Source organism: Homalodisca vitripennis, chromosome 1 (genome assembly GCF_021130785.1).
Source record: "Homalodisca vitripennis isolate AUS2020 chromosome 1, UT_GWSS_2.1, whole genome shotgun sequence".
Taxonomy (NCBI): Eukaryota; Metazoa; Arthropoda; class Insecta; order Hemiptera; family Cicadellidae; genus Homalodisca; species Homalodisca vitripennis.
Window position 1 is genome coordinate 135,779,511 of NC_060207.1, and position 15,057 is coordinate 135,794,567.

Sequence of the window (15,057 nt, forward strand, 5' to 3'; positions counted from 1 at the left end):
TTAGTCATGTGTGTAAATACATTTTTGGTACTACGGAAAATAATTAACTTAGTCTTTATTCTATTCTAATTCATTCTTTTTTCAGACATGATCCTTATAACTCCCAGCAGAGATAGTGTCACTGGGTTTTCTTAAGTTTAGGACTTGTGAGCTATTAATTGAATTTGTTTGTACTATGCAATTGGTACTACTTTTGGAATATGCAGTTAATTATTCCACTTCTTGTCAGATTTGACCTGTTGATTAACTCTTCCAAGATGATTAAAAAATATATGTTATAAAGTGAAAAATGTCCAAACTAGAAGCAGTAGAGTTGCCATACATAAAACTTCTACATTATAATATTTAGTCTTGAAAAAGCACACAAATTATGTTATTAAAGCTCTGATCAGTCTACATTTCATCCCCAAGGTTTACTCCTACTGAGGGTGAAAATAGCTCATTTGTCCTATACAAATTTGCTCGTTTGTAGCTTTAATGATTCATAATTACTTAAGTTACTATTGGTTGAAAGTTAGCAAAGAATATAACTCAAGGTATGATCAGATATGAAGATAATTTTGACAATAGAACAATTTTGAAATGCTGAATAAACAATAGGCCTAAGGTTTATTATTTTAATTTATCTATAATTTTTTTATCCTAACAGTCCAAGTTAAACAGATTTGTTTGAAGTAAAACTACTAACTAGTTGGAGAAATATACTGTTTATAAAGGTGTCTGGCGAAACACAGCATGACTTGGAAAATCGATTGCTGTAGTTACAAAATTAAACGGGTAATATGATTCAACAAAACAAAAAGCAATTAAAATCATTCTAGAATAATATGTAAGGATATAAGTGATACTTTAGAAATAATCAAGAAGGATAATACTCTAAAGGAATAGCACCAGATTATAAAAAAGCAACAGCACGATAAAGAAGTCATATTGATTACTGATTGGCTGGTTTCCAGCCAATCATGAGATTGCTCCGCCTCCCCTTCACATACATAATATAAGCAGATATGTATCCTGGTTTAACTTAGTCTTGACTATAGACAGTTCTCCGCAGTGAGGCCAATATATCTCAAGGTTATAATGTTGTTAGCAATGTTTTCACGCATTGTGAATCTAAATATGTTATAGCATTGTTCGCGTAAGGCCAACTTTTTTGCATCTAGACCACTTTCGTCAATTCAATAAAATTCTTTTCATTTCAATCTACTTCAAATAAGATTTATATACATAATGCGTGCAACCGCAAGTTATTCCTAAACTACACAACTTAGTTTTATGTAAAAAATAATAAGTCAACTTACAAATGTACGAATGGCGTCGTGAACAGCATAAATGAACTCCATCTTGAGACCAGGATCTTCTAGCCTGGCTCCAGCTTCATCCTTGTTGGTCTGAGGGCGAAAATAAATACTTGCCTTAGTTTTATACAATTATACTAATCTTACTCAGTAAGCAATAAATACCATTTATGTATCGTATCAAAATAAGGTGCATTGTTAGTTTTGTGTGTAACATTAATTTAGAACAACAAACGGTGACTTGTGAGTTAAAAATAAATCTATAGCATAAATACAGTTGAACACATTGCACTAAATTATTTGCGGACGTGTTGTTATAAAAGTGTCATTGTTAATTTAAATGTTCTTTGAGCGTTAATTTTAACGCTCTATATATTATACTTATTAGAAAAGCAGGGCTTTAAACCGTGTGACTATGATACACACTAAACTATATCCATTAGACGTTACTCAACAATACTATCCGATAAACAATATATCATTAAAATCGATGTACTGAATCAAAACAGGCCGAGAAAATATGTTTCTCAGTGAATAACAAAATATTAAATATATTTACACTATTTCTAGCCTTCTTAAGGCTTACGGCCGTAGTGGACACCCGTCGACTGTATTTTAATTTACTGGTTAGTTATTAATTCAAATGCCATGCAACTCGAGTCCCCCCCCCCGCATCGAAATATACAAGCTTCATAAAACACGAAACTTATCGACTTTCAGCTTAAAAGATTAATTATGAATAAAATGCATGGAAGTCTTGGAAGCAGTAGTTTTGTGACTTACGCGTATCTAACGTCTTGCCCGTGTCCGGTGTGATACCCACGAAAATCTTCTATTAGCACTTGCGCGCGATCGTACGGTCGTATGTTAGCGGTGAGGACATTGTGCTCTGTATGGCGTTGAGAAGCTTAAAATAGATACTTAAAGTCTTATTCTATTATTTCAGAATTTCCTCGAGTCACAAATGGATATATCGTTCCGTAAGAGAATCTTTGTTAACTCATGTAAACACCAAATAATATTTCCACATCGGTTAAGGTTTTAGTACTTGCATTTGTGACGTATTAAAGTTACGTTTTTCGATGTAAGTTCTCAACGGAATGGTTTAATTCAGAGTTTTTCCAAGTAAACAGTTAATGTCTTGAGAAAGGTTGTGCCGACATTCTTTCAATATCTGGTTTTTTAATCGAGTTTCGGAATTTACGGTTTTAGTCTTATTTAAATACAATAAAAGGTCATTATCTCGGAATCGGTTGGGAAATTCGGTCACTGTTACGCCGACAAGAGACCTTCTCGAGATTATAATTGTTACTGGTAGTTTTTGGGTAAAATGGCATTAAGCTAATTTTCTAGGATTTAAAATCTACTTTTGGTTGACAGGGGATAATTTTTAATCATATTTTAGAATATGTACCTATTATAATTTTTAGAACAGGTTACTTGTAAGGTAATCTAAGATTTAATTTTATAATACCAATATTACATAATATTTTTCATCTAATACACTCGATCCCAAGGTTAGACATGTATATATAACCGCGGTGACAACTCCAGAAGAGGGCAAAATCAGCCCCACTACCACAAACCTCTCAGCTTTACTGGCGCCGATCTCAACTTCAGCGCTATAAAATAATGTAAAGCCTTAAACAATTTTACTCCCTTTTACAATTTCGAAGCTATATAGAAGGAAATACTGCTGAAGATAAGAATAACAATTTGAGGGCATGTATATGAATTAAGAAAATAACTCGTTTGTTTTTTCAATGAATGATGATTTTTTTAAATGAGAAAGATAAAGTATTTTTTAAGAAAAAATGGGATGTTTTCAAATATGTTTTAAGGACTTTTCATTTTATTAATAAAACATACTATTCCTCCAGTCATATTTCAAATACTCTTTGTAGACCTAACCTGTCATTAATTGTTTACTTTTTGTTATTCATTATATTGCTTAGTAATAATACTTATAGTTTTTAGAACATTTGCGAAACAAGACGTATTAAAACAACTAAACAATTAATAAAGCCGTGCCAGTTTGTTTTGTTTTCTAACTCTGTTTCAAATACATTATGTATTCTATGCACTGTACTTACAAAACACATGTGAAATATTTTCATTTAATACACATACTATACTTTACTCGTATTATAACTTTAAAATAAGCTTAATAATTAATTATGATTAATTTGTTATTGTTATTCGAAATATAATATAGTGTAACACTGCCATTATGATAAATATACGATTTTTTCTGTAATAAATCATGAATGAAAGCATTATTATTTTATTTTTATGTCTACAGACGGCAAATTGTTTCAGAATCTGTATAATGAAAACGAAGTTGAATGAAAAGTAAATAGATTTATTTCATTTCAGATCCTACTGAGCTCGCCACTACCATTCGGCGGTGTTACCATTGCCATTATTGAATCTAAAGTTTTTATTTTCCAGCTATGAAACAGTAGTCAAACAGTGAAATAAGCATTTTTGCTATTTACCTAAGTTAACGTATTATCAAAGTTGTGTACTATTCAAGAGCTGATGTATGAGTAATATATGAGTTAATATATCAACAACATCTCATTCAATAGTGCACAAAATGGATGAAAAAGTACATTTAAATTAAAATATACACAGATCCAATTGTAACTTTTTCAAAGTTTACCTGACTGAATATCCATACAAATTGTCATGAAAAATTTATTTAAAGTATCTGTCATTCAGAAAATGGTCTATGTAGAATGTCTACAGTATTACTTTATTATTGTAGGGGGCTCAAAGCCCAAATTAATTCTCAGCACCAACAATGATTTATAACCATTTCTTAATTTTATGATGCTTAGCGATACTTCTTTGGAATAGCCATTATTACCTATTTTACAAACTTTGTAAGTATAATGAATACTGTAAAATAAAAAAAAAAAAACACTCGCCATTGCAATACTATTACGTCTAGTAGTTACTGTACTATTCTGTAGTGTGTGAAACTTCTTACGCAGTGAAAGATAATAGAAAAACTTCTGTCCGAACACCAGTATGGTAAAGTAACATTACAATATCGTACGAAACAGTATAACACGTAATTCACCTTGAAGAGGGCGCATATCTCCGCGAATGTGTCGAAGCATCGCATGTAGAATCTCTGGATGCCGATGTAGTTCTCGGAGTGGTGAGCCCGTCTCACGTCCTGGCTGGAATGATCAGGTGGGAATAAATCTCAGAAACTCGGCTTTGTAACTTTTTACATAAATAGTCACTATAGTATTTACAGTTAGTCTCCAAATATAAGGTATAGTTTCTAATTGTATTTATAGAAAATTAAATCTTTAGAAATTAAGAATACAATATCCAGTTACATAAAGTTGAAGTTTGGTGTAACAGATATTATATATGACTGTGAACCGGTTAAGAGTCATCTTAAGCCCCTTAAAAACAATCGTACAAAAATTTTTACGATCACATTTTTAGTCGTAAAATTCTGGGAAAATCTCATTTTAAAGATATGATTAATACGCAGCCAAAGACTTTTTATTTGTTCAATGTTTTATTTTTTACTAATTCAGAATTCCCAAACTTTTTTGAAAAGCTTCGTATAAATGTTCAAAAGTATACAATTACAAGAGAAACTAAAAGTGTTGGTTGTGTATTAATGTTGTCCCCAATAATCTACATCTTCCATAATTCTACTACAAACATCAATGTGTTGAAATTTAACATTGATCTTATGGGGTAATCTCAAGGTCATCGTAGATCGAAGGATGTATGTCAGCGTTTATCCACCCAGTCTCCTAAAACCAGAAAAATTGTCACAGGGCAGGAATATTTTGTAAAAGTAGTTTTTATAACTTTTATGATTTAAATATTTTGTTATTTAGAATAGTAGTCATTGCATTTTCCACACACTGTTCTGTGGAACACACATTCCACATCTTTAAAATTCAATCAGAGTTGCTACAGTTTAGATAGCAGTACGATATATTCAATATATTTACACTATTTTAAACTCATTTTAGGCCAACGGCCGTAATGGGTACCCGTCGACTTGTTTTATTTGGTGGTCAGTTACAGTTACAGTAGCTACCTTGGGTGACATCCGGTGCGGAAGTTGGTGGTGTCACCCCATCGAAAGTAAAAAGCAATAAATTTTATATGATAAAGGTCGTTGATATAATATATATTTTTTATTATCTATCATTATATAATAATTTACGCCATCCAAACAAAACACACTTCACGAAACAAATGAGAAATGTTACAACTGAAACGTCAAAGATCGCGAGTATGGGACGGAGAATTCTCTATAACAGAGTCAAGCTCTTTTGCGGGAATCCCCGAATTATATATAGAGCTGAGGTAGTGCTAGTGGAGGAATCTCCAAAAAAGAAATGTTTGTGCTAGTGATTTATTTTTTGTTCGTTTGTACATTGTTCTTAAAGTTGAGAGACCGGGTGGATGTCACCCCAATAAAGATGACACCCGGTGCGGCCCGCCCCCGCCGCCGCCCCCCCTTTGCTACGCCACTGGTCAGTTATTAATCCAAAGGCCACACAGCTCGAGCTCCGCAAATTGAAACATACAAGCTCCAAGAAACAAAATATTGACTTTTTAAGCTTACTCAGTCTTTAAGGTTGACAATTGATAACATTAAAATTGTATTTAGAATGATAACCAAATATTTAATGTCTAATAGTGTTCAAACCCATAAAAATAGGAAAAGTTTAACGCCAATAATATGTTTGTATGCAACTCCCTATTACACCAATAAAATTGTGATGCACAAAGTTTCAACAGCTTGCGGGGTATAATGACAGGTAAATAATCATGAGAAAGTTACAATGCACGGGCCATACAAAATTTGCGTATTTAGATAATTTTAAAACTTAATATGAAACGAGGGATCATCTGCTCGTTTCGCGGGCAATCCCACCGTGTGTTTGGCCTGCAGCCTGAGGTAATAGATCACAAAACTTAATAAAGAGACACGACTATACATTCGGACTTAGCAAAAAGGTACAAAAAGTTGGCTCTATACGGATTCTGAGATAGTAAAACTTAAATGTGATGCGCTATTTGAATAAGTGTTGAAACAATAGCTTTTACTTTTAATCAAATGTCCTTTTGATTTGTTGGGTCCATACATTTTGACTTTCAAAATATAAAAGCATATCCGGGATCTGAAAAGAATTTACACTTCATCTAAATATATGGTTTTAGTCATTAATAGTAAAATTTTTAAACCCATGTTACACCAAATCAAGCTGTAATAATGTTAAACCCCAAAGACAATAAAACTCACGAGAACGTACCCTTTAATTCTGTTAAGTAGTACATAACCTCGAAAACGGTTAGAAAGAAAATTTGTCCAACATTTGGGGCAATACAGATGTTAGTGATTGTAAGTTGATATAGTAAGTTGTTGTGTATTGTACATAACACTTCTTATAATCTCATGCTTTGGAACAATATATTATATTTCATTTGGAAGAAGTCTGTGGGGAAGTTTTCAAAATTACAAAAAGAAAACATATGAATCATTAAAATGGTTATTTTACTGCACTAACACCATTCCAGCCGTGTCGCTCTTAGGGAAGTGGATTTACTTACACTACCATCAATAAATACATTTATTTTGAAACAAAATCTGTTTGCCAGACTGAATGGCTTATTGTGTGCAAGATAGTGTGTCTACACGAGTTTTACAATATTCCTCAATGTATTACAATGAGCAACAATTAACAATTTGTACAAGCTAATGTAACATTGAGGGCAAATATTACTTCATTATTATACTCCTTATTACTGGCATATTCGAAGCTTTTAACCAATAATGGTTATAACTAATGCAGTATTATAATTTATAATCTGTACTATTCTAAATTGCACTGTAGTCTTTAATTCAACGATTTTCTTATTGTGAACTTCTCTCTAGAGAGTTCTCAGACACTTAGGTCTCCTGACAAGCGGCCGGACGTAGTTGTCACAAATGTCACTCTTCCCAGGTATTTCCCGCGGTGCTCAGAGCACACGGCACTCGCTACACGCAACACTTCCATGTACTGAAGAACCTAGTCCTTGATAGCATCCATCCTCTGTCTTGTAAAGGGCGCCGTTTCTACTAGCTGAGTGGTAGCGTCTCAGATTGCAGAACTAGGGACCAGGTTCGATCCTGGTTTCGGCATGACATTATCATACGTCAACGTAATTTCACGAAGTCGTGCGATACACGGTTCCGGGCTAACGAGATAATCAATCTACGGCATCACCTGATCTTTGGCAGCTCCGGACCTGAACAACTTCATAACTTGAAAGATATGGTACTCTGGAAGCGTCCAGTAATATACTGAATTGAATTATAAGGCTTTATTTCTTACAACAGGCAATATAAAATAGCTCACATTATAATTATAATTTATTATGCCTTACATGGGCCAAAGCCTGTTTTTGCTTGAGGTAGACCTCATCCAATTCATGTTTTCTTTTTTTGAAACTCTTAAAATACTCTAATCTAATTTGATTCCTTATAAGAATTATTGAACTATTAGACCAAACAAAAATATATATTTGTTTAATTTAATTTGTCTTTCATGTTATTGAAACAGAGAATAAATTAAACATTAAACAGCACACAAGCTTCTTTACTTAGAAATAAATAAATAAAAAATGCTAGTGAACGCTTAATGAATCCTCTTCCATCTTCTTTCACTTTCATTCAATAATTTTTAAACATTTCTGATCAGCTAAGAACACACCAACGATTGCATACCCTTTTCCTGCAAACAACACAAACGCATACACGCAAGTTTAGAGAGAGAAGTGGCATACAATGTATTTGAATCGTTTGTAATAGTAATTGTAATTGTGTGCAATTAAAACTTGGCCACATACGCACATGCCACCCATTTACTTTTGAGAGCACCCATAGAACGTACAGTTCAAAATAGTTGTCCTTTCAATACCTAATAACCTTTAATTAACTATATGTTTGGAACCCGTCGAACCTGAAGTACATTTTATACTCGGTGGCAATGTTTGACGAGCAAGAATGTTAATTAGCAGTATTAATAGTTTAGTTAGTTAGTTCTGATGCGTAATACCTATGTATTATGGATCTAGAAGTGTAACTGAAATGATCCATTTGCTTAAAGAAACTGTTTAAAAAGTATAGTAGAAGATCCTGATGTTACTAAATATCTGAAACTCTAAATTAAAACAATTTCAATTTAAAGATGTTAATTAATGTTTTTTTTCGATTTATTGAAATGTTATGCCTATTCATCACAGGGCACATAACACATAAAATCGAAATAGCACTATCATACACATCAACGTGAATTCTGACGCAATTGACACAGTGCTTTAAACATTAACACAATTAACACAATATATTAAAAACCAACAAATTAAAAAAAATAAGTAAGAAAAACGATACAAATGGTTTCATGATTCTTTTGATTACAATTTCTAAACATTAAAAATATATTAGTCCGTTCTCAATTAACTCTTGAGTTTTACACATTAACAGACAAAGAAAAGAATCTTTACGTGGAATTTTATAAATTAGGTAAATTAGATAACTTGCAAAATGCTTTTTTGTGGAACTTAATAAGAAAAATGCTGGCAAACAAAGCTACAAAAATAAACAAACTCATTGCCCTTGAATATCTAAAACAACAATTTGTTTATGCTAAGTTGACATAGGGTATTTAAAAAACTAATGATGGTACAGTTCTGGTTGAGTAAAAATTCTATAAGTTCTCTGTTCAATATCAAACAATATATCACAAGCATTATCATCGAGGAAATTCTCTAAAATTATTGAACGCTAGAGGAGCATTTCACGAGATTTCCCTTTATACCAGTAAATGTCTAAAAATAATCGAAAATTATATACTCACATAGACACTGGCATAATTCTTAAACTCATTCATAAAACGTTTATGAAATATTCAACATTTATTAAATAGTTCAAATATAGTAGAAAGTAAATATTTGTCTTTATAGAGTAATTGCTAGTCCATGGACTAGGAGGTTCCAGGATCTGCTCAACAAAGTGTGAGCTATTAAAAAACTCGATTTGTAGAGCTATATTTGCATAATGAAACTAAAGATCGATTGTTAAAAATAATGAACCTGCCACTATAGCCGACTTAGATCCGGTGCCATTGGTGACAGAAAGGTCATCATGTGCACAGGCGGCATTGTCGTTCTGCCATTGTCATCAGCAAAATCGACCCAGACCAATCACGCGAACGCCGAGTGTAGTCTACCATCCAACCAGCAGTGCATAACAGAATGAGTTTAAAATTTAATGGACATTTCATCTACAATCTGTAGGTACTTTGCATAAAAACAGGTCTGAAATGTCGAGATCTACAATTATTGTTCGCTCACAAACAATAGTCGTTTTGTGCCTCTACGTGTTATTTATTTAAACTATAGTATTTTCTATAGCAGGCTAATGTCAGTGCCACTTGTTTATAAGAAAGTGGTGAAAGCAATGTTTTATGTTTTTATAAGTGGCACTCCCTGTTGTCCTTTCACACTTCCAATAGAAACCTACTGTACATCAGCGCGTTCACTCCCGATGTCTAAGTGTACAGCACAGTGTGTCGCAAAACTAAAACTATTTCTTTTTTTTTTATCCACATACTTTATTATAACTGCAAAAAAATCCATTTAACTTTTTGTATTGTACTATTTCATGTACGGTATTATAACAGTAAAACTTTAATGAATTGTGAATTTATCGACCGATATGTTTTGGAAATTAACTTGTCACTATAACGAGTACTGTGACAGGTATACAATGAAATATACTATTATATTCAACATACATTTTTATCTGTGATGCATACTTATATTCCAAAGTAAATTACTTACGAAGGTTCATAGTTCTTTTACAACAAAAAAGACACAACATAAACTACTTTTAAAGTGAGTAACCAGAAGCAGAGAAGGGGCTAGCACAAAAACAAAGTTTTGCGATAAATGAAGGTTTATTATACTAAGTACAGAATGCATAAAACTGTTATTTTATCTAACTGTCAGAATTATTTCTTATCTTCAAGGATAACTTTCATTTTCAGTCTTATCTGCTCTTTTACATATAACATCTGAATAAAGTTGTCGTAGTGGATCCAGCAAAGAGTATTCGTAATTTTTACCACCACATTAGTGTTCAGAATATAATATTTCTACTTTATGTTTAAAACAGAGAAGGGGGACTGCCTTCATTAAATTTGTATAAGTGGCAATAGCCAAATTTAATATATATATATATATATATATATATATATATATATAATATATATATATATATATATATTGAATCTAAAAACGTAAACCATGAATTTGTGAAGTGGCTGTTCTTTAACTTGTGTTTAGTCTAGCATACATAATTCGGGTAGGTATTTTATATTTTAATTAAAACATTCCTATTACTGTCGTTTTAAGTAGACACAATAAAGAAATATTCACAAACATAGAGTATCAAAAGTGTTCAGAATGGATTTTAATGAATGTATAATATGTCAAGGCAAAAAAACGGATCTAAATACATAAAATTGAAAAAAAATAGTGTAGAAAGTTAAATACTAATCACTAATGAGTAAGATTCTAATGAGTAGAACATTAAATTCATTAATATTTAAACAATTCGTTAAACAGTTGTTATCACAAAACTAGAACACAAAATTCACCGCGAATGGAACTATTTCCCGTTATAGGTTATAGGATGTTATGTTATCAGGTGGAGTTAGGTCTAAGAAGTCCTCTCTAGCATTTAACCTGGATTCGTTGGCAGTAACAGTAGCATAAAGCATGCAGAAACTAGTTATTATAACAAACATCTTAGTTCTGGGTGGATAACTCACAGAAAGTCTTGTCTAGTCTTGTGGCGTGTAGGGTACCGTGGCAATACCTCCAGGTCGCTGACCAGGGTCTCCATGCTGAGGGCTGACCGCAGACCGGATTCTGGGGTTGACCTGCGGGAGCAGGAGTTGACCCGACTCTTGCAATTGTCCTGATCCTGTCATACAAGGAAGAAAATCAGTTCCAAAAACTATTGCATTCATTTTATGAGTATTACCTTGATCTTAGTTATGTTTATTCCAAGCTATACGATCTCCTACTTTCCCCATAAATAATCTTCTCATATATAAGTTCCCATAAGTATATTGAATGATTTGCAGGTGTATTAGAATTAGACTACGAAGGATAACTTGAAAAGTCAGCTGACACAGTATGTGACAAAGAGGTTAAAGATGAAAGATCCTTAGGATGTGAATTTAACGATGGAGTACGGTGCCAAGACTCATAACGAAGAAATAATCATAACACAGCCTGAGCGAAAATGTTGCAGAGAATCCAAGGATGGAATGGACGGAAAAATATGAACAGGACATGATTAGATTAGACTAGAAGAACAATGAAAGAAGGATTATTCGATACGAAAAAAGATACAAACTAGGTTAAGGTGGTTTAGGTAGTGCGTCGGAAAAGAATAGGAAGAGTACATTGAAAAATATGAAGAATCACAATTGAAGGAATTGAACAGTGAGATAAAAATATAAAAATTTTAAATATGGCAAACATAGGGAAGAATAGAACAGATCATAAACATAGATAGTAAGTAATGGATCAATTAATAAAGTAATCTCAATCCGCAGATATGAGCAGATTCTAAAAGAAAGAAAGGAGAAACAGATTTCTACTTTCACAAGACTTATTTGGTAGTGAATTCGAAATTCTGTTGCACATGTTTCTTTTTGAGACGATTTTGTACTAGTTATTATTTTTAAAGCAAATATTACCTTCTCCTTACGAATGGGCGGCAGCGCGGTCTCAGAACCGGGTCTGAGTAAAAGCTCCGAGATGTCCATGGTGTCCAATCTACTGACCATGATACTGCTCAGTCGTCTGCAGCCCAACGCCTCCTCGTTCTCCTGTGTAAATAAGACAATCCGCATAATTCAGTAACTTAATAAAATACTGTTTAAAAGATTGTTGATGGAGATTTTACTTTGTTGCAGAGTACCGTTTCTGTCTTCATACATGTATGTTAGTATAGGCTATAAATGAAGCTTGGACAGTTTTGCTACCAATTTGACTACTACCTATCTACGTAGAAGTAAATTTAATATAAATAAGGTTATTTCGATCAAAATGTTTTTCTGTTCAGCCAGATATTTAATTTCCATCAGCATACTTCTTGAGTGTGTGTACTTAAATAATCTTATGATCTCAGTACATCCTAAACCTAAATATCGTCTTACCTGAGATACTATTTTAATGATAGTCGTGTTGGTGGTCTGTTCGGAATTGATAAGTTGGAACACAATATTGTTAAGACATTCAAGAGTACCACTCACGATTGGCGGCAACCGGAAATTAGAGACGAGTGGATCGCTGGTGGACCGATGAGAACGCACCCTGCCTGCTCCGACTCCGGCGGCCACATGTCCCGGATCCAACAGAGGGCGTGAAGGACTGTAAGGTTGTCCGCAGAAAGGACACGCTGTGCTGAGACGAGTTCCCGCGCCGCTGTGTTGATGGATTGTCACCTTGCATGCTGTACAAGTGGCTACGTCATCCTCCAGGCACGACTTGGTAGCAGATAGTCGGTGAGAGGGCCTCTGGAACACATACCGTGCGAGATAACGTAACAGGCTGTCTGGGATGAACTAGAATTCAACGTTTGTGTACAAGAGTATATCTATATTTTGATAACGGAAATATTTCAGTTCAGTTAAATTAAAGGGATGAAAGGATGGAATTTGCAGTATTGCGACCAACCGATACAGCGAAGATTCCATTTGTTGTCTCGGAAACCTGACTAAAGGCAAACAGGAAAGAAATATATAAGATAGAGACTGAGGCCGCAGAAAATAACTGGGCACCTGGGAGCGCAACTTATCCAGCTTGCTCTTTCGCTCGGCTTTGTTCCCTCTTTAGGCCGTTTTCATGTTCATATCCATTTTTGTCCATGAGTCCCAGACACCAAGTACAAGATATATATATGTACTTGGTGTATATATATCTTAAAAATATATATTCAAATATAATATATATATATATAGTTTTTCGCCCTTCCGTTTTTTAATATATATATATATATTAAAAACGGAAGGGCGAAAAACTACTAATGAAGAAAGTTTTATAAAAAAAAAAAATACAAACAATAAAGATAATAACCGACCACTGGGTAGTTCAACAAAACAAAAAGGGTGCAAAGAAATAGAATTCTACTTTCACTTTGATTCTGAACTGGAACAAACAACTCCTGTTTATAACTTTGGGATTGCGGTCGTGTGCTAATATCTGAGTAATATTTGATCTTATCTACAATAATAAAACAGTGATCTATCAATCCAAAATATTGTTTATTTACCTCTGGAGTACTGAACCGGAAGTACATAGACACCACTTAATGTTAATCATTACATTTCTGCCTGCAATGGAGATTTGTTAACAAACGTAAACGAGGAGTCGTAGAAATTCGTACTAGAATCGTATACCTCAGTCTGTGCAAATGAATTAGAGAATGGTTGCAAGACCCTAACTACCTTATACAAGTTAGTTTTATTTATAAGTTTTCTTCAATTTTCCATGCAAAAATTCTAAATAAATATCTAAAAAGCGAATATTTAACCAGATTATGTATATTATACATTTAGTTTGATGAACTCTTTAATAAATAGTGAGAATAGAATTTTTCAAATAAGTGCTCTCAAGCTTGGAATAGTAGCTTTAGCTGTATATGGACAATTCTTGTTACGGCAACAATTATAAATGAGACATTTACTGTGTACATAATAAAAATCTCAATATATATATAAATAATTTTAAAATACAGTAAATTGGATTTTTTGAAGTAATCTTTCTAAATGTTAACAACTAGTTATTTATATTAAAGCAGAATTGATGAATTACGAGGTTTTAATAAAATGTACTATTGTTTATTAAGTGATCAAGATTGAATAGAGTTTACTAGCTACTGGATATATTAGTAATACACTTAGCAAAGGTTTATCAATGGTAACCAACAGAACAGCAAAGTTCCAAGATCCAAACAATAGAGAGTTAAATCCTGCAAATGTTTCCGAAACAAAATTGCTATGTGCCTTATTATTTTTCCAATGCCCATTATAAAGGACACCCCTGCAAATGTTTTGCCATACAAGTTCCATACATAGTAGAGTTAGTATGGCATATAGAATAGGAAAATAGATTCCAACTCTCCTAAGCTACAAAAACCGATAATAACTGGAAATCCCTACCAGAGGTTCCTTATTTAAAATAATCAGTAGCTTAGTTTAACTGTATGGTTAAATGAGTGTAAAAAACTTGAGAAATATGGTATTTTCATGTTTGCTCACGGCGGTCTCGTCGTCAGAGCGATCGTCTGTTTCAGTGTCGGAAGAGTGGAGGCCGCGGAAGGAGCTGCGAAACCTTTCCCACACCCAGGACATAGGCGCCGGCATGGCCATCCCCTAGCATGTCACTGACTAGTCTCCTGTGGTTGGCCTGTAGCCCTCCCTCGTACAGAGGGAAATTTCCCTACCTAGTTGACCATTTCCCTGAAATCACGCAGTTTTTGTTATTTCTTCACACAATTTTAATGACGATGATAAATAAGTCAACGAGCATGACAATAATGAAAAGCTCGAACCGTTATATATTTCAAAACAAATGTTCCACATTTCAACGTGACATTTAGAGAAATTACATCACATTTGAAGTGTTAAGATTACGCCCAGTG

The 15,057-nt window shown here is 33.4% G+C and overlaps 1 protein-coding gene across 1 annotated transcript in view; it reads right to left on the minus strand.

Moving 5' to 3' along the window:
* The window catches only part of LOC124371791 (probable E3 ubiquitin-protein ligase HECTD2), a 47,759-nt gene extending 32,969 nt beyond the window's left edge, over positions 1 to 14,790 (minus strand). Inside the window, exons 1-6 of the mRNA XM_046830146.1 lie at positions 14,675 to 14,790; positions 12,668 to 12,931; positions 12,072 to 12,241; positions 11,171 to 11,281; positions 4,387 to 4,489; positions 1,302 to 1,391 (exon numbers count right to left, since the gene is read on the minus strand). Coding sequence (XP_046686102.1) covers positions 1,302 to 1,391; positions 4,387 to 4,489; positions 11,171 to 11,281; positions 12,072 to 12,241; positions 12,668 to 12,931; positions 14,675 to 14,785 — 849 coding nt within the window. The 5' untranslated portion in view covers positions 14,786 to 14,790. The remainder of the gene's footprint in view (positions 1 to 1,301; positions 1,392 to 4,386; positions 4,490 to 11,170; positions 11,282 to 12,071; positions 12,242 to 12,667; positions 12,932 to 14,674) is intronic.
* Positions 14,791 to 15,057: the final 267 nt, after the last annotated feature.